The following is a 26,864-nucleotide window of genomic DNA, read 5'->3' as shown; positions in this document are numbered from 1 at the left end:
AATGAGATCACCTCTCATTCGTCAAAACTCTAGAGAATACAGGCCGAGTTTCCCCAATCTGTCTTCATAAGACAGTCCAGCCATACCCACAAACAAGTCTGGTGAACCTCCCTCTATGGCAATAATATCCTTCCCTAAGATAAGGGGTCCAAAACTGCACACAGTATTCCAGGTGCGGTCTAACCAAGTTTCTATACAATTGAAGCAAGACTTTGCTACTCCTGTGTTCAATCCTCTTGTGATAAAGGCTAACATTCCATTAGCTTCCTAATCGCCTGCTGCACCAGCCTGTTAGCTTTCAGTGACTTATTGATGAGGACGCCCAGATCCCTTTGTACATCTACACTTTCTAATCTCTTACTGTTTAAAAAGTACTCTGCACATCTGTTCCTCCTACCAAAATGGATAAGTTCACATTTTTCCAATTATATTCCATCTGCCATGTTCTTGCCCACTCACTAAGTGTGCCCAAATTCTCTTGAAACTGCTTTGCATCTTCCTCACAACACACATTCCCGCCTAGCTCTGTATCATCCATGAACTTGGAAATATTACATTTGGTCCTCACACCCAAATCATTGATATATATTGTGAACAGCTGGGGTCCAGGTACTGATCCTTGTGGTACCCACTAGTCACAACCTACCAATGTGAGAATGACCCGTTTACTCCTACTCTCTGTTTTCTGCCTGTAGCCAATCCTTAATCCACGCCAGTATATTGCCCCCTATCCCACCTGCTTTTATTTTGCTAATCAACCTTCTGTGGGGGACTTTATCAAAAACCTTCTGGAAATCCAAGTATACTACGTCCATCAACTCTCCTTTATCAATTCTGTTAGTAATGCCCTCAAAAACTCCAACAGATTCGTCACATGATTTCCCATTTGCCAATCTTTGCTGACTGTGCCCAATCAGATCACAATTATCCAAGTGTCCATTTATCACATCCTTTATAATAGATTCTAGCATTTTCCCTACTACTGATGCAAGGCTAACAGGTCTGTAGTTCCCTGTTTTCTCTCTCTCTCTCCCTTCTTAAATTGTGGGGGTGACATCTGCTACCTTCCAATCTTCAGGAACCGTTCCAGAATCTATAGAATTTTGGGAAATGATCACCAATGCTAATTCGAAAGCCACCTCTGTCAACGCTCTGGGATGTGAAATATAAGGTCCCAGGAACTTAACAACCTTCAGTCCCATTAATTTCTCCAATACAACCTTCTTACTTTTACTAATTTCCTTCAATTCCTCATTTTCCTTAGTCCCTTGGACCCCTAATCCTGGGTGATTTCCAGTATCTTCCTCAGTGAAGACAGACACAAAGTAATCATGTGGCTTCTCTGAGGAATTGAAGGAAATTAGTATAAGTAAGAAGGTTGTATTGGAGAAATTAATGGGACTGAAGGTTGTCAAGTTCTCTATCCCCCATTATGAATTCTCCTGACTCTGTCTGTGACAGACACACATTTGTCTTAGCCAAACGTTCACTTTTCACAGACCTATAGAAGCTTTCACGGCCTATTTTTATGTTTCTTTGCTAGTTTACATTCACATTCTGTTCTCCCTTTCTTTATCACTTGCATGGTCTTCCTTTGCTGCATTCTAAAATCCCCCCAATCGTCAAGTTTACTACTATTTCTGGTAACTTTCTAGGCTTTTTCTTTTATTCTAATACAATCCTTAACTCCCGTTGTTACCCACAGTTGACTGAATTTTCTTTTTGGGTTTTTGTGCCTTGAAGGAATGTACAATTGCTGCAAGCTATGTAATAATCCTTTAAAGACAATCCATTGCCAATGTACCATCCTATCTTTTAATGTATTTACCCAGCTCACTTGAGCCAATTTGCCTGTCATGTCTTCATAATTTCCTTTGTTCAAATTTAATACCTTGGCTTCAGATTGAACTATCTCACTTTCAAACAGAATGTAAAATTTTGTCATGTTGTAGTCACTCATCCCTAAAGGTTCATTTACAACAAGATTATTAATTAGCCCTTTCTGGTTATATAATACCAGATCTAAAATAGCCTGTTCTCTAGTCGGTTCCTCAACATAATGCTCCAGAAAACCATCCCTAACACACTCCAGAAACCCGTCCTCCTCAGCATTAGTACCCGTTAGATTTACCCAGTCTATATACAGATTGAAGTCGCTCATTATTACTGTATTTCCCATGCCACATGCTTCTCTCATCTCCTGATTAATACCATGTCCCACACCCACCACTACTATTTGTTGGCCTATAAACAACTCCTACCAATGTCTGCTGGCCCTTGTTGTGTCTTAGTTCCACCCAAACAGATTCCACATTCTGTTCTTCCATTCTGAGATCCTCCCTTACTAATCTCTTCCCTTATTATCAGCGCAACTCCGCCTCCTTTTCCTTTTTGACTGTCCTTCCTAAATGCTGAACCTCGGTGAATATTCAGTTCCCAGACCTGGTCAACCCTGTAGCCACATTTCCATAATGGCAATTAGGTCACACCCATTCACGCCCACTTATGCCCTTAAATCATCTACCTTGTTGCGAATGCTGCGTGCAGTCAGGTCGTGTTATGACACAGCAGTTGGTAAAGGCTGAGTTATTTTAAATCCCAGAGGGAATCTTGAAACAACTGTCATAACCTATATTTTCAATTGGTAAGTTTGAGATGCAGCTCTGAATTCAGGAATAAAAACCACCAAGCCTCAAAAGGTTTTTTTCATATGAAACTAAATTAAACATTTATTAATTTAACAACAAATTAATCACAGACACATATCTACAAATTACTACCATAATAACTTTTAAACAAATCCCCAAATTAATCTCTCCCAGGTAAATCTTCACCAAGGCAACAATAACCCATAGACTTTAAATAGACACCAGGCAAAGCACATTTGACCGTACAAATTCAAAATGAGGTTCCTTTTCAGAATCAGTTGTAGGCTTACAGGCTGCTTAGATCTTAAATGCCTCTGACTCTCACACAAACTCTTTTCTGTTTATACCCAGCTTCCTCTTTGAATGTAAATTTTCCATTGTATTACTGGGCTTTTAAAATTTTGCCTCCCCTAACAATAATCCTTTCATCCCACCAATTTTATTAGTCATATGAACACAGTGCTTGGCGTCTCCCAGCTAGGTGCAAAATTTTACCCATTCTTTTGAATGGTTTATTCAACAAATGCAAATTTACACTTTATCCTCTCCTCCTTACGTTAATCTAATTAACATCTCAAACTACTAAACATCAAAGTACCCAGACTAGCTGGTTTTAATCCAATTAAGACACACACAGTTAAACACATAGACACAGACCCCACTACATTTCCATTTTAAAAATAATTTCCATAACATTATAGACATTAAATATCTCTTCATGACAGTCGAGTATCCTTAACTTTAATTTTTTGACATGATTCTGAATTCTGGGTCTACTTGATTTGCCTTCACTTCGTCTGCCTTCTAACTTTAATTGCTTCTTTTCAACTTCCAGTTACCAGTTTTACTTCCTCCCAACCTGAGCTACCCAGCAGTTTCCAGTTCCCCTGACAAACTAATTAAAACCCTCCCCAAAAGCACTAGTAACTCTCCCTGCGAGGATATTAGTTCCGGTCCTGTTAAGGTGTAACCCGTCCATCTTGCACAGATCCCACCTGCCCCAGAACCAGTCCCAGTGCCTCCTACACCAATTCTCCAGCCGCATGTTCAGTCGCTCAATCCTCCTATTCCTATGCTCACTAGCATGTGGCACTGGGAGTAATCCTGAGATTACTGCTCTTGTGGTCCTGCTTTTTAACTCCCTGAAACCTGCTTTCAGGATCTCATCCCTCTTCCTCCCTGATTGATTGGTACCAATGTGGACCATGACCTCTGGTTGTTCACCCACTCCCAGAAGGATTTCCTGCAGTTGCTCTATAACATCCTGGACCATGGCACCAGGGAGGCAACACACCATCCTGGAGTCACATTTATGGCCACAGAAACACCTGTCTGATCCCCTGACTATCCAATCCCCTATTACTATTGCTCTTCCACTCTACTTTCTCCCCTCCTGTGCAGCTGAGCTACCCGTGGTGCCGTGAAACCATTGTCCTCACCAGAATCCAAACTGGAAAACAGGTTGGCAAGCAGGACAGACTCGGGGGACTCCTGCACCACCTGCCTGGTTCTCTTAGGCTGCCTGACAGCCACCCATTCACTCCCTGCCTGCACGCTCATCACCTGCAGTGTGACCACCTCCCTCTACATGTTGTTCTCTGCCTCGCAGATTCACTATAGTTGAAGGAATTACTAACCCTAACTTGTTATTCTGAGACTGTGTCCCCTGGTTCTAGACCCCCCCCAACCGAGGGAAACACCCTTCCTGTATCGACCCTGTCGAGCCCTGTCAGAATTTTGTATGTTTAAACTAGATCACCTCTCATTCTTCTAAACTCCAGTGAGTACAGACCCAGTCTATTTAATCTTTCCTCATAGGACAATCCCTCCATCCCAGGGGTCAGTCTGGTGAACCTCTGCTGCACTCTCTCTATGGCCAGTATATCCTTCCTTTGGCAAGGAAGCCAAATACTCCAGGTGCAATCTCACCAAGACTGTACAATTGCAGCAAGAGTTCATTCCTCTTGTACTCAAATCCCATTACAGTGAAGGCCAACATGCCAATTGCCTCCCTAAGTGCCTGCTGCACCTGCATGCTCGGCTTCAGTGACTTATGAACAAGAGCACATGGATCCTTTTGGATATTAACACCTCCCATGCTATGAAAGTACCTGAATGGCAGCTGTGGTTTCTCGAATTAAATCTACCCTTTATTGCAGCTGGCCAGTTTCCAAATTGTATTGGAGATAATCTTTTGTAAGCCTTATTATGTTAAAAAATCCAGTTATGATCATTTTACATCCTATTTTCTGTTGCTGAAAGGACAAAATAAACACAGGCTTAAGCCCTGATAGTTCTCCCCGTCTCTTGCTGTAAATAAATTGGTGGACGGTTGGTAGATCCATCAGAGAAATGGCATAATAGACCATTGGGACCTTTTCTTCTGAAGTTCTACCCAAGTTATAGAGGCATAGGAACGTGAGGAGGCCACTGAGACCCTTGCTCGCATTCTACTTTTCAATGAGATCATGGCTGATCTGCAGCCTAACTCTTTATACCTCCCTTTGCCCCAACTTTGGTTAACAAAAATCTTAGATTTTAGATTTTAAATGAACAATTGGCCCTGCATCAATTGCCATTTGGGGATGAGAGTTCAGACTCCCTCCACCCTTTATGTGAAGACGTGTTTCCTAATCTCACTCTAATTTTTCAGACTCTGCTCCCTAGTCCTAGATTCCCCAACCAGTGGAAATGGTTTCTCTCTCGTCACCCTGTCAGCCCCCCTTAATACCTTGAAAACCTTGATAAAATCGCCTCTTAATCTTCTAAAGCCCAGGGAATACAATACTAGTGTGTGTAATCACTCCTCATAATTTACCCCTCGGGGTCCAGGTATCATTCTGGTAAATCCACACTGTCCTCCTCCAAGATGAATATATTCTCTCGAAATCATGATGCCTGGAAGTGCTTACAGTACTCAAGGTATGGTCTATCCAGGACTTTATATAGCTGAAGCATGGAGTGTGGGAGCTTTTGGCGACCCACGACAAACTGGAAGTGTAAGCAGCTGGAGGAATTCCGGATCAGGATTATTGATCTGGAAGGCGAACTGCAGACACTGCGCAACATAAGGGAGGGAGCGAAATACCTGGACACTTTGTTCCAGAAGACAGTCACACCTCTTAGAATAGGGTCGTCCGTTTTGGTCAGCGGTGAGGGACGGGGGAATGTGACTGTGAGTGAGACAAGTAAAGGGACCAAGTAGACAGTAGCGGAGGAGCCTCAGACGATGCAGTTGTCAAACAGGCTTGAGGTACTCGCAACCTGTGTGGATAATAGAGAAGTCTGCCAGGTGGGTGAGCAGGCTGACCATGGTACAGGAAGCTGTTCAAGCAGATGGAGCAAACAGGAACTCTGTGGTAGTAGGGGGACAGTATAGTGAGGGGGATTGACACTGTTCTCTGTAGCAAATAGCGAGAGTCCAGAAGGCTGTCTTGCCTGCCCGGTGCCAGGGCTCGGGACATCTGCTCATGCCTGGAGAGGAACTTGGAGCGGGCAAGGGAGGATCCAGTTGGCATGGCCCGTGTAGGTACCAACGACATGGGTAAGACAAGGAAAGAGGTTCTGCACAGTCAGTATGAGGAGCTATGCTGCGACCGGTGTTCTTACGAGCTGCACAACTAGGGAAGTGGAGAGGGTTTTAAACTAAATACTGGAGGCAAGGGATCAAATTTGGGAAGATGTGGTAAGTCAAAGAGCAGGATCCTCCAGCCAGCGATCGGAGGTGGGGCCCGCTCGCTGTAAAATGACGCGGGATGATGTCGGATGGAAATCCCAACGTCACCCCGCGTCATTTCCATTTTCAGGCCAGGTGGGGGCGCAGCCGAGTCAGCTGGTGTGCCCGCCGACCTGTCAACGGCCCATTGAGGCCATTGGAAAACTAATTGATGTAATTAATGGACCTTCCCGTCCAACCTTAAGGTCGGCGGACAGGCCGGGAGCTGTGGCGGGCTTCAGAAAAAGCAATGAAACCCCATCCACGGGCGGGATGAGATTTCATGAGGGTTTTTAAATTTTTATTAAAGGTTTCAATAAAAGCTATGGACATGTCCCAACTCATGTGACAGTGTCGCATGAGGGGACATGCCAGGGAAATCTTTTTAAATTTTAATTCCGAGCCGATTTCCCTGAGGCTGCACTTAGCCTTGGGGAGATCAGTGTGCTCTTTTGTGCACATGCGTGAAAGAGCGCACTCCCGGCTGAGGGATTCCCGCCCCCACCCACACAGGGAGTGCATAGTACTTCCCACCGGACCTCACACCGGGCGGGCCTTTATGGGCTGGGCTCCCATTATTTCTTCTTTGATACTCTGTCCTACTGTGTGGTTAGTGTTAGGAGGTCTGTACACCACTCCCACAAGTGACTTCTGGTCTTTATCATTCCCTATCTCAACCCAAGCCACTTCTGTATCCTAGTTTCCTGAACTTAGGTCATCCCTCTCTGTTGTGCTAATATCATTAATTATAAGAGCCACTCCTCCACCTTTCTGGAGCTCCTGTCCTTCCTAAACATCACATAGCCTTCAATATTCAGGCCCCAATCTATGTCATCCTGCAGCCATGTCTCTGTAAGGGCCACGTAAAATGGCGGCGTGCGCACTCCCGCACTCCCCACCCCCAACGGGGGGAAAATTTTCCCAAAGAGTAAAGGCAAGGCAAGAGAGGAAGGTATTATTGTGGGAAATGATAAACAGATCGAGGAACAGCAAGTACAAATTTAAGTAAATCAGCAGATAAGGCTAGAGGTTACAAAAGTAATAAAAGGACAAAACTTAAGGCTCTGTATCTGAATGCATGTAGCATTCGAAACAAAACAGATTAATTGATAATGAAAATTGAGATAAACACGTACAATCTAATAGCCCTTACAGAGATATGGCTGCAGGATGACATAGATTGGGGCCTGAATATTGAAGGCTATGTGATGTTTAGGAAGGACAAGAAGCCCCGAAAAGGTGGAGGAGTGGCTCTGATAATTAATGATATTAGCACAACAGAGAGGGATGACCAAAGCTCAGGAAACTAGGATACAGAAGTGGTTTGGGTTGAGGTAGGGAATGATAAAGACCAGAAGTCACTTGTGGGAGTGGTGTACAGACCTCCTAACAGTAACCACACAGTAGGACAGGATAACAAAGAAGAAAGAGTGGGAGCATCTCAGAAGGGTACAGCAATTATCATGGGGGGTTTTAATCTACATATAGACTGGAAAAATCAGATGGGCAAAGGTAGCCTAGATGAGGAATTCATATAATGTTTTCAGGATAGTTTCTTAGAACAGCAAATTCTGGTACCAACAAGACAGCGAGCTATACTAGACCTGGTATAGACCAATGAGATAGGATTAATTAATGACCTTATAGTAAAGGCACCCCTAGGTAGCAGTGATCATAATATGATTGAATTTTACATTCAGTTTGAGGGAGAGAAGAGTGCGTCTAAGACTGATATTTTAAACTTAAATAAGGGCAATTACGAGGGCATGAAAATAGATATAGTGAAAGTGAACTGGCAATTTAGGTTGAGGGTTAGGTCAGTAGAGATGCAGTGGTGAACATTTGATGGGATATTTCAGAATACACAGAAAAGTACATTCCAACGAGAAAGAAAAATTCCAAGGAGAGGACCCATCTGTGGTTAACTAAAAAAGTTAAAGATATTATCAAACTTAAAGAAAAAGCATATACTTGTGCTAAGATAGGTGGCAGGTCAAAAGATTGGACAGCATATTTAAAAAAAAGTAATGACCTAAAAGATTAATAAGGAGAGAAAAATTTTAGAGTATGAGAGAAAGCTAGCTCGAAATATGAAGAGAGTAAGAGTTTCTATAGATACTTAAAAAAGAAAAGAGTTAACAAAGTGAGCGTATAGAAAGTGGGTCTGGGGAATTAATAATGGAAAATAAGGAGATGGTAGATGAATTGAACAGGCATTTTGCATTTGGCTTCACTATAGAAGATACAGGTAACCTCCCAGAAATAGCTGTAAATCAAGAACTGGAAGGGAGGGAGGAATTCAAGAAAATTATAATCACCAGGGAAGTGGTACTTAGCAAACCCTTGGAACTGTGGGTTGACAAGGCCCTGGGCCCTGATGGATTTCATCCTAGGGTCTTAAAAGAAGTGGCTAGTGAGATAGTAGATAAGTTGGTTTAATTTTCCAAAGTTCGCTAGATTCGGGAGAGGTTCTATTAGATTGGAAAATAGCGAATGTATCTCCTTTATTCAAAAAGGGAGGGAGACAGAAAGCAGGAAACTACAGGCCAGTTAGCTTAACATCTGTCAGAGGGAAAATGTTAGAAGCTGTTATTAAAGATGTTATAACAGGGCACTTAGATAAATTCAAGCTAATCAGGCAGAGTCAACATGGTTTTGTGAAAGGGAAATCATGTTTAACCAATTTATTGCTGTTCTTTGAAGAAGAAACATGTGCTGTGGATAAAGGGGAACCAGTGGATGTACTGTACTTAGATTTCCAGAAGGTGCCACATCAAAGGTTATTGCAGAAAATAAAAGCTCATGGTGTAGGGGGTAACGTATTGGCATGGATAGAAGATTGGCCAGCTCACAGGAAACAGAGTAGGCATAAATGGGTCTTTTTCTGATTGGCAGGATGTAACGAGTGGTGTGCCACAGGGATCAGTGCTGGGACCTCAACTGTTTACAATTTGTATAAATGACTTGGATGAAGGGATGGATGGGATGGTTACCAAATTTGCTAATGACACAAAGATAGGTAAGAAAGTAAGTTGTGAAGAGGGCATAAGGAGGCTACAAAAGGATGTAGATAAGTTAGGTGAGTGACAAAGATCTGGCAATTGGAGTATAATGTGGGAAAATGTGAAATTGTTCATTTTGGAATACACTAAAAGAGAAGCATATTATTTAAATGGTGAGAGATTGCAGAACTCTGAGATGCAGAGGGACCTGGTTGTTCTAGTGCATGAATCACAAAAGGTTAGTATGCAGGAACAGCAAGTAATTCGGAAAGCTAATAGAATATTATCATTTATTGTGAGGGGAATTGAGTACAAAAGTAGGGAGGTTATGCTTCAGTTATACAGGGCACTGGTGAGACCACATCTGGAGTATTGTGTACAGTATTGGTCTCCTTAATTAAGGAAGGATGTAAATGTATTAGGAGCTCAGAGAAGGTTTACTAGGCTAATACCTGGAATGGGTGGGGTGTCTTATGAGGAAAGATTGGACAGGTTAGGCTTGTATCTGCTGGAGTTCAGAAGAGTAAGAGGCAACTTGATTGAAACATATAAGATCCTGAGGGGTCTTGACAGGGTGGATGTGGAGAGGATGTTTCCTCTTGTGGGAGAATCTAGAACTAGAGGTCACTGTTTAAAAATAAGGAGTTGCCCATTTCAGACAGAGATGAGGAGAAATGTTTTCACTCAGAGGGTTGAGAGTCTTTGGAACTCTCTCCCTCAAAAGGTGGTGGAAGCAGAATCTTTGAATATTTTTTAGGCAGAGCTGGATAGATTCTTGAATAACAAGGGGGTGAAAGGTTATCGGGGGTAGGCAGGACTGTGGAGTTCAGGTTAAAATCGGATCAACCGTGATCTTATTGAATAGCGGAGCAGGCTCAAGGGGCCTGTTTGTCTGACTCCTACCCCCTTGTATTCTAGCCGTCTAGATGTAAAGGCCAGCTATCAGCCTTTTTGATCCTGAGAATTAAGTTTAAAAGATTGAACTTTTTCATTTTTGGAAAGACTTAATTTCAAATCAACTTGTGGGTCTTTTTTAATGTTGAAGGTCGATGTTCAAATTCTGTGGATACTGGGAAGTAGAATTAGTCAGAGACACCGACAGAACTGTTTCCGAATCCTAATATTGAATCGCCAACCACACCATACACAGACTGTTGCATCGTGCACCCCTTTCAGCTCCTCCACGGTCACCCCCTCCTGAAAATAGAACCCCTCCATCCATCCCTTTGCAAGTTACTAAGGCTGAACCAAGGTCATGAATCCTCCATTACTGTCACAGTGCAGGTGCCGAAAGCGCTGATAACAGAACCTTTCTGTGCTGTGGCAGATAATCATTTCTCAACTTCCGAAACCTGTGTTATTATTTTTCTTTCAGAAAAGTTGTCTGCAAAACTCGAACGTGATCTTTTTTTCCAAAAGCTGTTCCTTTTTTTGCTATTATTTAAAACATCCCTAAAACCTATCTCTGTGAGCAAGTTTTTGGTTACCTGTTCTAGTATCTCCTCCTGTGCTTCAAAGCGTCATATCTTATCTGACCGTGCCGCTGTGAAGCACCTTGGGACGTCGTGCTATGTCAGAGGCGCTATATAAATGCAAGTTGTTGTTGTTACAAGTGTGTTTGTGTTAACATTAGCTAAAGTAAAATGAGGGAAAACCAATCAGAAATGAATACTGTGAGGCTGACAGTTCTCACTGGTCCTGTTTCCTTGGTCATTGGAATGCTGATTCTAAATAAGAAAGTGTTGAGGATAATATGGATCACTGCGGCATGGTGGATCACTGCGGCATGGTGGATCACTGCGGCATGGTGGATCACTGATTCAGTGTCAAAGAGCAGCGAGGTATGAGTTTGATCCTGTGCTGCACTGAGTTCCTGATCTTAGCCATACTGTTAAGGTAGTTGGGAACTCTAATACCAGGTGATACTCCACCTCCCCCATGCAGCTGGTTTATGCACTCAAATGCAGAGGCCTCTGAGCAGGTTGGCTGTAGACTCTGTAAGATTAAGTCCTGGGTGAGGTAGAACATTTTCCAATTTAGTATTGGCACAGAAAAAGCTCTGCGACCGAGCCCCTGCACTTCCCCTGCTCACTTCCGACTGACTGTGGGCAGCCGTAGAGCTCAACTCAACTGCAAACCCAATATCCATCCATCCATCACTAAAATGATATGTTTCTGCTTCTTCAATGTTGTCCTTACTTCAGCCTCACTGCTGCTGGACAGGTCACCTATACTTCGTCAGCTCCCAGCTTAATTTCTGCAATGTTTCCCTTGCCAATTTTCTGAATCTCCCACCCACATTAGATACAATTCAACCACCTCACAAGTCTAATCTTCTACTAAATCCTGGTCCACTGTCGGCCCTATCCTCACCCACTTCTATTGGCTCTCTGACCCCCAACCATTAAATTCATATTCTTTGACAAGTTTACAAATACTGTCACAGACTTGTTCCACCCGATCACTGCAGTCTTTCCCAGTTTTATATCCCTCATGGTTCACTTTTCCTGACTGAAGTGCTGTGCATTCCCTCCCACTCTACTTTCAGCCATCTTGGTGTCTCACTCAGAACTCTCTCTAAAGCCCACTACTTTGCCTTTTCTGTCAAATCTTCAGTAAACCTCTTCAAAACCTATCTCTGCGTTCGCCTCCTCAATTTTTTCCCCACCTCTGTGCAACACCTTGCAACAGTTACAAAGCTAAAGGCTCTATACAAATACAAGTGATTGTCAGAGTTATGTGGCTCAGAAAGAAAAAAATGAAGGATGAAAAATTTTTTGCGTTATACTTGGAGTTATATCTTCTAGAGATGTGAGAATTTAACTGAAGTTGATATTCTTCTGCTGTTTATGAGCTGTTTACAATAACCCTTGCCTCATATCTGTTTATTTGCAGGATCCAATGTATGGAAAAGGAAAACTTGGAGAAATTCAAACGCTTATACTTGGCATGTTAGACACCTTCAATTATGAGCAAGTGAGTACTCAGGGAAACTATTCTAATAAACATCACCGACTGACCCGCACAGCCCCCACTTCCCCCACCCCAACCCTTGCCCAAAACAAATGTTTATTTTCAAATGTGTGGCATGTTCCGTGTCCTTTTTCAAGGGAGTAAAGATTGAAGAATTATTTCCACTTTTGACCCCCTTTGTCAGTATCCCAGCATTACAATGGTGACTACAATTCAAAAGCACTTCAAAAGTGCTTCCTGTACTGGCTCTGAAACTCCTTGGGGCATTGTGAGGCCGTGAAAGACCACGTATAATTGCCAGTTCCTTCTCTAATGGACTCTCAGCTCCATCTATTGATTTGGGTTAGGTACAGAACAGCGATCCAACTACATTGGAGGCTTCATCAGGGCTCCCCGGTACAGATATGAAATGGAAACTGCAGAAGAACTTGGCTATAACCTCTTTAGTGGCAAAAATATTTGTGAGCATTGTACAGAATATAATCAGTTGTTAGCCAGAGAGCACAGAGGCCAGAACAGATGGTTGGCAGGGATTTACAAGGAGATTGTCAAGCCCACAACGATGCAGAAATTCTTAGGAACATAGGAACAGGAGAAGGCCATTCAGCCCCTTGAGCCTGCTCTGCCATTCAATATAGTCATGGCTGATCGAACACTTCAATGCCTTTTACCCACACTATCCCCATAACCCTTTACGCTATTGTTAATCAAAAATCTATCAATCCCTACATTAAACACACTCAATAACTGAGCATCCACGGCTCTCTGGGGTAGAGAATTCCAAAGATCCACAACTATCTGAGTAAATAAGTTTCTCCTCACCCCAGTCCTAAATTGTGTCCCCTGTTCTAGACTTCCCAACCAGGGGGGAAACATCTTACCTGTGTATACCCCTGTCTATTCCTTTAAGTATTTTGTAGGTTTCAATAAGATCACCTCTCACTCTTCGAAACTCTAGAGAACATAGGCTCAGTTTGCCCAATCTCTCTTCATAAGACAGTCCTACCACCTTGGGAACAAGTCTGATGAACCTCCCTCTAAGGCAATAATATCCTTTCTGAGGTAAGTGGACCAAAACTGCACACAGTATTCCAGGTGTGGTCTAACCAAGTTTCTATACAATTGAAGCAAGACTTTGCTACTCCTGTGTTCAATCCTCTTGTGATAAAGGCTAACATTCCATTAGCTTCCTAATCGCCTGCTGCACCGGCCTTGTTAGCTTTCAGTGACTTATGGACAAGGACACCCAGATCCCTTTGTACATCTACACTTTCTAATCTCTTACTGTTTAAAAAATACATCTGTTCCTCCTACCAAAACGGATAAGCTCACATTTTTCCACAACAGCACATTCCATCTGCCATGTTCTTGCCCACTCACTAAGTCTGTCCAAATCTTCCTGTAGCCATTTTACATCTTCCTCACAACACACATTCCCGCCTAGCTTTGTATCATCCGGGAACTTGGAAATATTACATTTGGTCCCCACATCCAAAACATGGATATATATTGTGAACAGCTGGGGTCCAGGTACTGATCCTTGCGGTACCCACTAGTCACAATCTGCCAATGTGAGAATGACCCGTTTATTCCTACTCTCTGCTTCCTGCCTGTTAGCCAATCCTTAATCCACGCCAGTATATTACCTCCTACCCCATGTGCTTTTATTTTGCTAATCAACCTCCTGTGGGGGACTTTATCAGAAGCCTTCTGGAAATCCAAGTATACTACGTCCATCAACTCTCCTTTATCAATTCTGTTAGTAACGCCCTCAAAAACTCCAACAAGCTGGTCATGATTTCCCATTCGCAAATCCTTGCTGACTGTGCCCAATCAGATCACGGTTATCCAAGTGTCCATTTATCACATCCTTTATAATGGATTCTAGCATTTTCCCCACTACTGATGCGAGGCTAACCGGTCTGTAGTTCCCTGTTTTCTCTCTCTCTCCCTTCTTAAATAGTGGGGGTGACATTTGCTACCTTCCAATCTTCAGGAACCGTTCCAGAATCTATAGAATTTTGGAAAATGATCACCAATGCAGCCACTATATAGCAACCTCTTTCAACACCCTCAGATGCAGAATATCGGGTCCCAGTGACTTATCAACTTTCAGTCCCATTAATTTCTCCAATACAACCTTCTTACTTATACTAATTTCCTTCAACTCCTCATTCTCCCTAGCCCCTTGGATCTCTAAATCCGGGAGATTTCCTGTATCTTCCTCAGTGAAAACAGACACAAAGTAATCATTTAGCTTCTTTGTGGGCGTAACAGGATTGGCTGATGAAAGTAGCTAAAATCTAGTTGGGTTTTAAGATGGCATTCAAACTAGCTTCACATGTCAGGCTTAACAGAATGAATAAGATTTAGGGAATTAATGGCATACTGACCAATTAGATTAAAAATTAGAATAGAATCGAAACGATAGTGTTGATGATAAAATGCTTTTGCTGACTATTAGTGAACAGTGAATCTCGACAGGCACCTGCTAGGAGGTGCTACGGTGTTTACGCTATTTGCAAGTGATGTGTTGGAGGGCGTTTTAAAAAGAAATTTTGGCTTGGAGGTGTTATTTTGCTTTTTTAGGATTTTACCCTCACCCAATCCTTCCCTGCCCATAGCTGGGGTTGGAATTGTGGCCATAGAGTCTGGTTCAGCTCCGTTGTCCATCACAGTGAGTGAGTTCCCAGCATTTTACAGCCCAGGCACGCTAATGAAGTTTGGAGGCACCAAAACTCTACCAGCTTGTGTCGTTACGTTTAAACGCAGACAGACCAGGGGAGAAGATTAGGCTGGATATTGGAGAAAATAAATAAACAAAAAAGCAAAGCTGAGAAGTTTTTGCTAAAGGAAGTACAATCGTCTGTTGACTTTGCAATATTACTTGCATTAATTTAGGTTGAAGTGGCTAGTGCTTCAGGATAGTTTCAGAGCTAAATCAAAAAATAGACCTTGTGCTGAAGCTTTAATTAAAACCTTGGATGCACCAGAGTGAAATGTTTGCTGACATCTACACCTTGTGCAAAAGTTAATGTAATTTCTCGATCTGCATTTGTTTGCGAATATCCATGGGCCTGTTTGCTTTCTGTTGCCCCACTTGGCCGTCAGTATCTGTTTGCAAATGTAAATTTCACATTTCATTATTAATGAGAATTTGTAACTCTGGTGTTCCACTTGCTCAAGTTGTGAATATTTGAGGCGATTAAGAGATATCCGTGCTGTGTACCATATCCAGAAGAGTTGGAGGTGTCAGCTGTGGCGCAGTTCATAGCACCCTCGCCTTTGAATCAGAGGGTTGTGGGTTCATGTCCCACTCCCGGAAACCAAGAACTGTGTTTGTACTCGAAAAGAGTTGCAATCTGTGACTGTTGATAACTCGAAAGAGTATCCAGAAAAGTTTCCCTTAGTCGAAAATGTAAGTTATTTATTGAAAGCTTAAGTTATGGAATAAGAGAAGGGGGTATAAGAAATGTAGCTGCAAATACTGACCTCATTATTCCCAGCCAGAGTGGAGGCGATTGGATAATTGCTCCCCCAATCACATCTGAAGCCTGCAGTGTTGTAAATGACTGGGATTGATTTTATGCACGTCGTTTGTATGTAACTATCTCCCATTCTCAGCACTTTGCCGGAGCGATCACCCTGCTTTTATCAGGAGAAATTACTGTAGTTTTGGCCGAGGTTTCTATGGAGAAGCCTGGTTCATGGAGAATCTTTTTAAGCAGGCTCTTAGACCATAAGACATAGGAGCAGAAATTAGGCCAATCGGCCCATCGAGTCTGCTCCACCATTCAATCATGGCTGATAAGTTTCTCAACCCCATTCTCCCGCCTTCTCCCCGTAACCTTTGATCCTCTTACCAATCAAGAACCTATCTATCTCGGTCTTAAATACACTCAATGACCTGGCCTCCACAGCCTTCTGTGGCAATGAATTCCATAGATTCACCACTCTCTGGCTAAAGAAGTTTCTCCTCATCTCTGTTCTAAAAGGTCTTCCTTTTACTCTGAGGCTGTGCCCTTGGGTCCTAGTCTCTCCTACTAATGGAAACATCTTTCCGACGTCCACTCTATCCAGGCCTTTCAGTATTCTGTAAGTTTCAATCAGATCCCCCCCTCATCCTTCTAATCTCCATCGAGTATAGACCCAGAATCCTCAAACGTTCCTCATATGTTAAGCCTTTCATTCCTGGGACCATTCTCGTGAACCTCCTCTGGACCCTCTCCTGAGATACAGGGCCCAAAATTGCTCACAATATTCTAAAGGTCTGACCAGATCCTTATAAAGCCTCAACAGCACATCCCTCTTGTTACGAATGCTGAACTATACAATTCGATTATGTTTTAAAGTGTCCCTTTAACTTAAATTTAAAAAGATAGTTCTGAAAGGGATGGATGGTGATTTCCTGGTAAATACCTCGGCCCAGAGAAATACCTGTGCGGCCTCAGGTTGTCGTAGGGAGAGAAACTCAAATAGAAAACCATTGAGGGGTTTTGAGTGGCAGTTTTAGCATCTTTCAAAGTATCTCACAGAGCAAAGGACTTCTACTGCTGAGACACAGGCAGGAGAAGAATTGGAATTCTCCCAGGAACAGGAGGAGATGATGGGAGCAGTAAGAAGAATAGTTTTACCAGAGCCGACTAAACATTTTAAAGGGTACCGAAGCCCCTGGAATTCTGGATAGGTCAGGACTGCCTTGACCAGAGGGAGAGGGGGATTTGTTGAGGTGTGCCTCACTGTTGATAATCGTATCTGGAAAACTCAGACAGAGTAGAACAGTTGTTGATCTGGCGTGAGAAGTGGTGAACCTCTGCTGGAGTGCCAAGAGTGACTTTGAGACTGTCCTGTTAATGCTACGTATCGGCCAGTAGTGTGGCGCACAATAAAAGAGATTCATGAGGCACATTCTGGTTTTGTTAGTCAGTTAATGTGAAACTTACTTTTTATTCAGTTTGTATCAATGTTTGATCAACGTTGATTTTAGTTTGTTACTGTAAAAGTCTTAAAAACTGAAACCTGGTCCTTTGTTATTTCCATTAGTGTCGCGGGGATTGCTTTCTTTTAGTGAGGTTATAAGTCTCTGTGGGAATCGTAACACTCTGGAGACTGTTTACTGTTGTGCATAGAATAAATAGATTTTGTGTACCCTAAAATGGACTGGCCACAGCTTGCCTTTAACTCATTTGGCTGACTGGCTGACTGTTATCAGTAGACTCTGCAGAAATGTACATCAAAGAAACAAAAGCCTATAATTAAAATACCAAAATCCTGATGTGGTATTAAATTTATTCAAATCTGGTTAGAGTTTGTAACCAAATTAGTTCCAATCAACAATCATTCTTCGTGTCTCTGGACAAGCACCACCACAACATTCAACTACATGGAAAAGCAAAGAGGGACTAGTTAATGGTTCCTGTAACTTGATGTGTCATTGGTGTCAAGAGTGTTTACTCACCCTGACATCCCAACATCTTGTGAGTTTTTTTTTTAAAGGGGTGCTTAGTTTAATTTAGTTGTAGGTGTGTAATTACTGAGTTTCAAATTAACCCTTTACAACCGCTTCAGATTCAAAAGAGACTCAACCGTCAGGGGAAAGAGCCAGGCATTGAACTAGCAAATAACGTCAAAGTTTATTTTAGAAGGTTAAAAGGAGAAAGATGTTCTTATTGGAAATACACAACAGATTTACAACTTCAATTGGATGATCAGCCAAGTAGAATTAAGTGTAAACAGGTTCCTGCACTGACAGAGGTTCTCTGAAATCGTCCCCGAGAACGCTCAGCGCACCCAAAAACGACTAGCCCTCACTCTCACCACTACAGTGTACACTTTCTTCTCCTCTTGGTCTAACACAAAATGGTTCTGAAACTGTACTTTTAACTTCTACCCTGGCCTTTTCTCACCTTGATTCAGATTCATTGTTGTTATCAGGTAAGTGTTGTCGTTGGGTTAATTTCATTGGATTGGCCATTTGTGCACATCGCCTTAAGCATGAAGACAATGGAGCATTTCAACATGTTCCCCTTATCTAAAATTGTACACGCTTCTATTCGTCATGGAGGTTACTGTTAGTCACCCAAGGACAGAGCAGAGCGATGTTACCACGCAGCAGATGATGTGTGTCAGGGCGGATCAAATCCACGAGGCAAACTTGACCACGCGGCCACGACGATTTTGCAATTTGTATTTATTTCAAGATGTGTGCCCTGAATTCAGTAGTAAGAAGTCCACTCAGGATTCAGAGATTTTTTTAGAAACCTTAATTAATCGTTTACTAACAAAAGAAAAGATTTCAAGCACATAAAAAGGTTTACAAATGACTACTATAATAACTCCTAAAACCCCGAATTAACCTGGCTCCCAGTTACATTAGCATGCAGCTACAGCAGGTGGTTAGGAAAGCTGATAGAATGTTGTCATTTATTGTGAGGGGAATTGATTGCAGAAGTAAGGAGGTTATGCTTCACTTGTACAGGGCACTGGTGAGACCACATGTGGAGTATTGTGTACAGTACTGGTCTCCTTATTTAAAGAAAGATGTACACGCATTAAAAGCAGTTCAGAGAATATTCACTAGATTAGTACCAGGAATGGGCGGGTTGTCTTATGAGGAAAGGCTGGACAGGCTGGGGTTGTATCCGCTGGAATTTAGAAGAGTAAGAGGCGACTTAATTGAAACTTTTAAGATCTTGAGGGGTCTTGACAGGGTGGATGTGGAGAGGATATTCCCTCAATGTGGGAGAATCTAGAACTAGGGGTCACTGTTTATAAATAAGGGGTCGTTCATTTAAGACAGAGATGAGGAGAATTTTTTCTCTGAGGTTTGTGTGTCTTTGGAATTCTCAAAAGGCAGCTGAAGCAGAGTCTTTGAATATTTTTAAGGCAGAGCTAGATAGATCCTTGGTTACAAAGGTTACCATGGGTAGGCAAGAGTGTGGGGTTGAGGTTACATTCAGATCAGCCATGATCTTATTAAATGGCAGAGCAGGCTCGAGGGGCTGAGTGGCCGACTCCTGCTCTGTATTTATATGTTTGTATGTAACTTGAATGTTAGGATAGCAGAGTCTTTTTCAGTTATATTAATACAGCTAGGTCAGAATATAAACCTGAGAGAGATATTTCAATTGCGAAAGATAATTACACCAATTTCTGCTTTTTCCAAATAGAAATTGCTGGGATGCTTGAATCAGCTTTTCACTTGAGTAGAGAGCCTTATGGTGATATCAGAATGTCACCCCACTCGCTTTATGGAAACATCTTGGGCTGATTTTAAGAACTCCACTCCAGTCATTTTACATCAATTATTTCTAATTTGGCAGCCACATAGCCTGGCAGGTCTACAGCGACTCTCAATCTCACCTTGATTGGCAGAAATGCCCTGCTCCTTCTGATTGCCACGAGCTTAAATTCATCCGGAATGAGGGGAATAGTAAGAGTTTCTACCTTTTAGTATTTAATTGGTTCTTCAAATGATGGTTCTTTGTATTTACTGGGATTTTTTTAAACCCATTGTCTTTAATGGATTATTTGCATCTAATTAAATATCATGTAGAAGCTGTCAGTCTAACTCCATTGATAAAGATGTATCAGCAGAATGGAGGCAGCTTGGCAGAACAGAATAGTACTGATGGTGGTGTTTTAACATAAGGCATACTTAATTCCACAACGTATGAATGCTAAAGCACTTGGCAGAATTGAAATTGGCCAGCATGTTGAGGAAATTGTATGGTTTCACAGAGAGCCTCTGTATCACAGCTCAGAAACCCCTGATGAAATGTTCCTGTGAGTCATCAGCTTTCAGTGGGGGGGCCAGGGGATGGTAGGCAGTTGTCTTGGTTTGTTTATTTATTTATTTTTGTTGAAAAATATATTTTATTTATAAAATATCTGGAAGAACATTACAAAACATTTCAAAAGTACAATCAGATTCAACTTTTACAACATGTATCACAAGGTACGTCAATACAATCAATGAATATTACAATCATTTCAATCTGGACAATGCAGACAATCAGACAATGGGATTGGAGTTATCAACATACATCCTGTTGCTCTCTGAGGTGCTTCAATACAATTATAATACAATTAGTATTCACTGCAGACATTCATTTTGAGCTGTACATCCCGAGGGGATTTAAGCAGTTCCCAGTCCCTCGGTGTGCTGTGGCAGAAAGGTCTTAGACAGCGACCCTTCCCCATTGCGCCTTTGCGGCAGCTGCCCCAAGCTTTAGTGTGTCCCACAGCACGTAGTCCTGGACCTTGGAATGTGCCAGTCTGCAACACTCAGTCGGGGACAACTCTTTGCGCTGGAAGACCAACAAGTTTCGGGCAGACCAAAGAGCGTCTTTCACCGAGTTGATGATCCTCCAGCTGCAGTTGATGTTTGTCTCGGTGTGTGTCCCTGGGAACAGCCCGTAGAGCACAGAGTCCTGTGTCACAGAACTGCTCGGGATGAACCTCGACAGAAACCACTGCATCTCTCTCCAGACCTTCTTTGCAAAGGCACAATCCACAAGGAGGTGAACAACCGTCTCTTCCCCACCACAGCCACCTCGAGGGCAAAGTGCAGAGGGGGTGAGACTCCTGGCGTGTAGGAAGGATCTGATGGGGAGGGACTTTCTCATGGTTGTCTTGGTTTATTTCCCCTGAGAAATGGGTGGGCCAGTGTTGCATATAAAATTCTGAAGTGGGCAACTTTGTTCTTTACTTTGTCTTCCCACACTTTGCCATCGGACATTTGAGCACCATTAGAACTTGTTTCACTCATGGCTTTCCGTGACCTGTTGATTGAATGCTCTGTTTTGGTTTGCTGATTTCTAGAAAATAAGATCTTTTCAAACTGCAAATACAAATCCACACTTCCACCTCAAAGTGATTTACAAGAAGGGGCAGCACCATGAATGATCAGGATCGACTATCGATATTCTAATTTACTATGTAAACATTGCAAGGCCAAGACCAGTACGTAATAAAACGGGAAGGTGACAAACAGCAGTTTTTGAGTAAAGCTTAATCCTCGCTTAAGACATGTTTTTGTAGTTCAGTATCTCGCTACCAGTCCTTCCATAGCTAGTTTATCAATGGTCTACAGTATTAGCAGCTTAATTTTTAGGATTCCCATGTTAGTGCAGAACTACTGCATGGTAGGGTTGATTTGAGAACAGCTGAGGTGATGGTGGGAACACAAGGGTTCATGTCTCATGGGCTGCTGCTACCCCACCTCCCCCCTAACTCCAGGAAGACTGAGTTATGGATTTTGTACTTCACCTTCTTTCCTCAAGGAGTTAATAAACGTTTGAGTACAGTGCTGTAGGAGGTGGCCCCTCTGTTCCTCTCAGCCGTTCTTTATGTAAGGGTCGAATATGATGAGTACTGGTTATGCAACTGTAGAGGCCATCACAGCAGAGCCCAATTGTTGCTTTACCTAGAACCCATATGCTTTCAACAGAAGGAGGACTGAGTAGCATGACTGATATTTTTAGTTTTATTGAGAGGCGGGTAGCCTGATGGCTATAATTGCAACAGTTCTTTTTCAAGTAAATAAATTATTCTAGTTAAAGACGATAAGATTGCTACGTGACATAAACTCCTTGTAAAGGAAAAATGTTCTCCTTCTCTAGGTCGGTACTTGTATCACGTGGTGTTTTCTGTAATTCAGACCGCGCTGATCCCGGGTTCAGTGCTGTCTGTTGAATGTGGAACTTGCTACCACAGGAAATAGTTGAGGAAAATTGTCAGCTGTGGCTCAGTGGGTAGCACGCTCACCTCTGAGTTATGTTGTGGGTTCAAGTCCTCCTCGTCTTTCAGGTGAGATGTTTAACTGAGGCTCCGGCCGCCCCCTCAGGTGGACAGAAAAAAATCCCGTGCACTATTTCAAAGAAGAGCAAGAGGAGTTATCCCCAGTTTCCTGGCCAATACTTATTCCTCAATCAACATCACTGAATCAGATTATCTGGTCATTATCACATTCCCGACTGTGAGAGCTTACTGTGTGCAAATTGGCTTCTGCATTTCCTACCTTACAAAAACGACTACACTTCAAAATTACTTCATTGGCTGTAAAGTGCCTTGGGACAAGCTGTGATCATGAAAATCACTAATTAAATGCATGTCTTTCCTTTATTCCTTCTTAAAATAGCTTAGCTGCGTTTAAAAGAAACTAGACAAAAGAATAAGAGTAAAGGAAATAGAAAGTTAAGAATTTGGTATGAGAGAGAATGGGAGGAGACCTGTGTAGAGTATAAATACTAGCACAGACTACTTGGGCTGAATGGCCTGTTTCTGTGCTACACATTCTATGTGGATGTAATTCTATGTTGAGTTTCACAATGTTATTATGGCCTTTGTTTGGATCCCGCCCTCAGAATTAAGGAAAGTGGGAATTGAGAGATCCTCCTCTTGTAAGGGAGAAAAAAAGTGAAGTATGTGTGATTAGGTGCTTGATCACATCATAATTCCACGTGGTTGTGATGGCCAAAGGGTCAGATAACTAACTGCCCAGATTAATGGGTTAGCAGTTGGATAGCATACCATAGAGCCATTGTCATGTGTTGAATTAGAATTTCAGGAAAGGAAGGGAAATGAGAAGAGAATAAAAATCATAACTTTGAGATAGAGCAGGGCTGGGGGGCTGGTGGGGGGATGTAAAGGTTATCTTGGTCTGTAGAGATTCATTATAATGCACTAAATGTGGCACAGGTTGGAGGTGCCCCTGAGTCTCTGACCTGTGCAGTTCCCAGCACAGAATGGGAGGTCTTGGAACTAGCTTTTCTGAGTATGATTGATTTACCCGGTAATCCCTTACACACTTTCACACAGCTGGAAACTGTTTCCCCAACCCTGCCGATTGTAAATCAGACTTAGGAGTCCAGTTAAATTAAGAGTAAAGTTGGATGAGTTGGTCCATAACATAAGTATTCAGACCATTTTAACAAGGATGTTTCAATGCAGATCCCTAAGATAATCAGCTGCTCAGTAAAGTGACTCCTGCCTTCCAGAGTTGCCTCTCTCCAGAACTTTCTTATCAGAAAATTTGCCTCCGAGCATTTTTCCTTTATTGATAAGTTGATCTGGATTGTTGTAAGAAAAAAAGTCGTGGTCTAGAAATGCAGTAGTTTTTAAGGGAGTCTGCATATTGGGACTTAGATCCTTCATGATCGATACATTGGACCTGTGATTCCAATGTCAATAGTAAAATATGAGAGAAGGATGACCTTTCATCAGTCTGCTCTTTGCATTCTCACTTTTCTATTAATCTTTATTTGACATTTGCAATTCCGTGCAAAACTCAGCAAAGATCCAGCAATTATTAATTTCAATTTCAATAAGAAAGGTCAGCTGAACAAGAGCATAGTAGCTATAAGTGGAGGAGAATAGCATGTGTTCTCAATTTGTGATTATTTGAATACCACAATCAGTCTTGGAAATCCATAAATTGCATGCATCAACATTTTCCCTCCCTTATTTGTAGAGAAATGTTAACTTTTTGATGAGCTCTCGCTGGAACTTTGCCTATAACCTTGGGATGGCATATGATGGGGCAGCTTATCACACAAGTGTTATGACTTGAGTAAAAAGTCCTGGTCTTTCATTCTTCAACTCAGAGAAGATCTTATTTTATGTAGACTTAATATGGATGGATCGTCCATTTGTTCCGTGGGGCTATATTTAAAAACATGTGAAGCGTGTGTTATATCCGTTAAACTAAGCAACTGGCTATTTACACAATTTGGACGAATAGGATGGTCCTTAGGAAGAAGGATTGTATCTTCCAGTTGTTACTTAAAACTGGAGCAATTTTTAATGTTCGGTAGTTGTTGCTCTGGGAATCTCAGCATCATCCCAGTGAAAGACATTAAAAAGTCAAATATAACTGGAATGATAAATCCTTATTATATTAGTCGATATTTAGTCGATATCTCTTGAGCAGAGACAGCAATAAACCGACAATGGGGATTAGGTAAACTGATCATGGTTACCAGAGGCAATCTTGAGCACACTTAGACTGTAGGAACTGCCTGCTATAAAACAAAAGGAGCAGTTGTATGAAAGTAAATATCATTTAAAGAACACACATTCAGGGCTCTATAGATTGTTATGATCGCCGTAGAGACCACTGACTTTTACTTCGAATTTCCCGTGACCTGTTCAAAGGATAACACGAGATTTCACGTTTTAAAACTTTTACTGTAACTAACAAACCAAAATCAACATTGACTAAACGTTACTTAGCAGGAAACTAATACACTAACCTACAATAAAGATATCCCCCCCTTAACTTCCTAACGCAATCAAGAACTCCACGCCGCGCTTATACATTATACCGAGCTCCGCAGCGTTGTAGCCTTTACAGGAACCAGTCCAGAGTTACTCTCAGCTTCCAATTGACTCAACTCTCTCCGCTTTGCTGAGCTGTAAGGTCCAGTTTCCATTGAAAGTTGTTTCCTTCAGTCTTCTAAGAATCCCTGAGCCAGCGTCCAGCAGCGAGACCCACTCTGGCAACCCCTCCTCCCTGGTTGCACCAAGGTGAATCTTCCAGTGTCCTTAAATTTCCATGGGTCCTGTCTCTTTGACCAGAGAATGTGCCAAAGGATTAGAGTGTCGGTGGGGCAAGAAGCATTTGGAATGGAAAGATCAGTAAGGAGGCATTCAGGAGGTGAGCTGGGGACAATTGGTGCAGGCCTGTGAGAGGAGCTGAAAGGGAGAGAGCGCTTAGCTGTATCAATGGGGAGGAACTGACACATCTGCAGAAAAAATGGGTAACAAAGCTCTAAATACTGTATTGCCAATCGAGCTCCAGTCTCCCAACAGAGGAGGAAGCTTTTAGAATATTTTCCAGCTATTTACAATACTGTGCCATTAGCTCTGTGATAAAGTATAGCCATTTTATTGTGAATTGTTTATTTTTTTTTATGGGCTTCTTGCGTTATCTATTTTAATGTATTAAAAATCTTAAATTTGTGCATATTTCCTTGTCAGCTTGTTCCTGCATAATTCCTATGCCAACATTTGTAATGGAAACTGCTTATGTAAACCGGCCATGCAGTAATTAAGCACCACTCCAGTAGAGGTGCTGTAGCAGGGGAATGTAATTACAGCGTGACACGTTTACATAAGCAGTTCCCATTATAAATGTGGACTTCATTAAGGAGCAAAAAAATAAGGGGCGGAACATGTTTAAAATGGGGTCTGAAGTACATTTCACATGTTGCAGCAGCTACCTCCTAGTCTCAGTCCCGCATCACCTGATACTGGGTCGTGATTCCACATCTGCGATACCCCATGAGGCTGACTGATACGTTATAATTTTACTGGGAAATGTTCGAGGTGATGACGCCATTGCCAAATTATTTTAGCAATCAAGCTGCTAACTTCCCACTACTTGCCAGGTTGGGAGGGGGGGTAGGCTCAAAACAAGCGCTGGGTAAGGAGTAAACATTTCTTTGGGATTATTTTATGGGTTTCTGTAATTTTTGCAGAATTTCGGATTTTTCTTTCCCTCCAAGGGGGTTTTGGAATGAGTTAGGCTTAGGCATTGTGCTTCAAACCAAATGCATTTCAACAGTTTAACAAAGCCAAGGTTTGTAAGTGCTCATGTGGAAGGGTTTGGTGGTGTTAATAAAGCCGTTGGAAAGGTCTTCAGAATGATCAGAGTGTAAACATTCTCCCACTTGTGTAAGATGATGGACGTGCAAATCAAATCCTTTGGGATGGGGGAGTTTTTTTATGGCTTACTTCTGCTGATGGCTGAAGAGACCAATCAGTGAGAGGCAGGTTTGGCTGCAAAGTGCCCGGTATAAGGTATAACCACCTGGTGTCATTGTGGGTTGTTGTTTTTGGTATTGGTGTTGTTGCCAAGCTGCCGCCTCTGTCGCTGATTGTCACGGTGACGCACATCAGCCCACATGGTGATGTGGCCATTTTCCTCCTGTCACCAGCTCGTCTCTCCCAGATTGGAGAATCAATGCCTGGGGCCTTCACCCTCTTGCTTGCACGAGTCCGTGAAGTGGAACTTTGGGTGTCCTACTGGTTTTTTTGGTTCCGCCTACCTTGCCATACAGAAAATCCTTCGCTAGGCAACCATCTTTCACCCTGCGAATGTGCTGGAACCCGTGAAATGGCCTCTGCTTGATGAATACCAGCATACCTGGGAGCTTTACCTTTGGGAAGGCTGCCAGGTTTGTGATCTGAGAAATAAGCAGTGGTCAGAGACATTAAACAATGTGGGGTGGGATATTAAATAGCTTGCAGACAATTTCAATGATGCTAAAGGGATATTCATCTGCTTTCAAGTGAAATATTGGATCACCTCTGGGAGATAGTTGTTCTAAAACCTTGTGGCCAATTGCTACTTAGAGTATCTTAACTTTCTTGTGTCTGTACAATGTCCTGAACTCTTAAAGGGCTTTAGCAATTCACTATTTGTTCAAGGGTCCTTCTGCTCCAAGAGGAATGAGAAACAGGTTCAGCTTCTGTGAGACATAAATAGAACGAGATGTGCTCACAGCATTTTCCTCCTCCCAA

General features: G+C 42.4%; 1 protein-coding gene across 2 annotated transcripts in view; it reads left to right on the top strand.

Annotated features, from left to right (window-relative positions):
• Nucleotides 1-26,864, top strand: part of vps8 (VPS8 subunit of CORVET complex) — a 570,202-nt gene that overhangs the window by 318,820 nt on the left and 224,518 nt on the right. For both annotated transcript variants that reach the window (XM_078551411.1, XM_078551410.1), the window contains exon 41: nt 12,261-12,341. In XM_078551411.1, coding sequence (XP_078407537.1) covers nt 12,261-12,341 — 81 coding nt within the window. The remainder of the gene's footprint in view (nt 1-12,260; nt 12,342-26,864) is intronic.

This window comes from Cetorhinus maximus, chromosome 11, assembly GCF_964194155.1.
Source record: "Cetorhinus maximus chromosome 11, sCetMax3.hap1.1, whole genome shotgun sequence".
NCBI classification, from domain to species: domain Eukaryota; kingdom Metazoa; phylum Chordata; class Chondrichthyes; order Lamniformes; family Cetorhinidae; genus Cetorhinus; species Cetorhinus maximus.
This window is presented reverse-complemented; position numbering and strand designations above follow the sequence as displayed.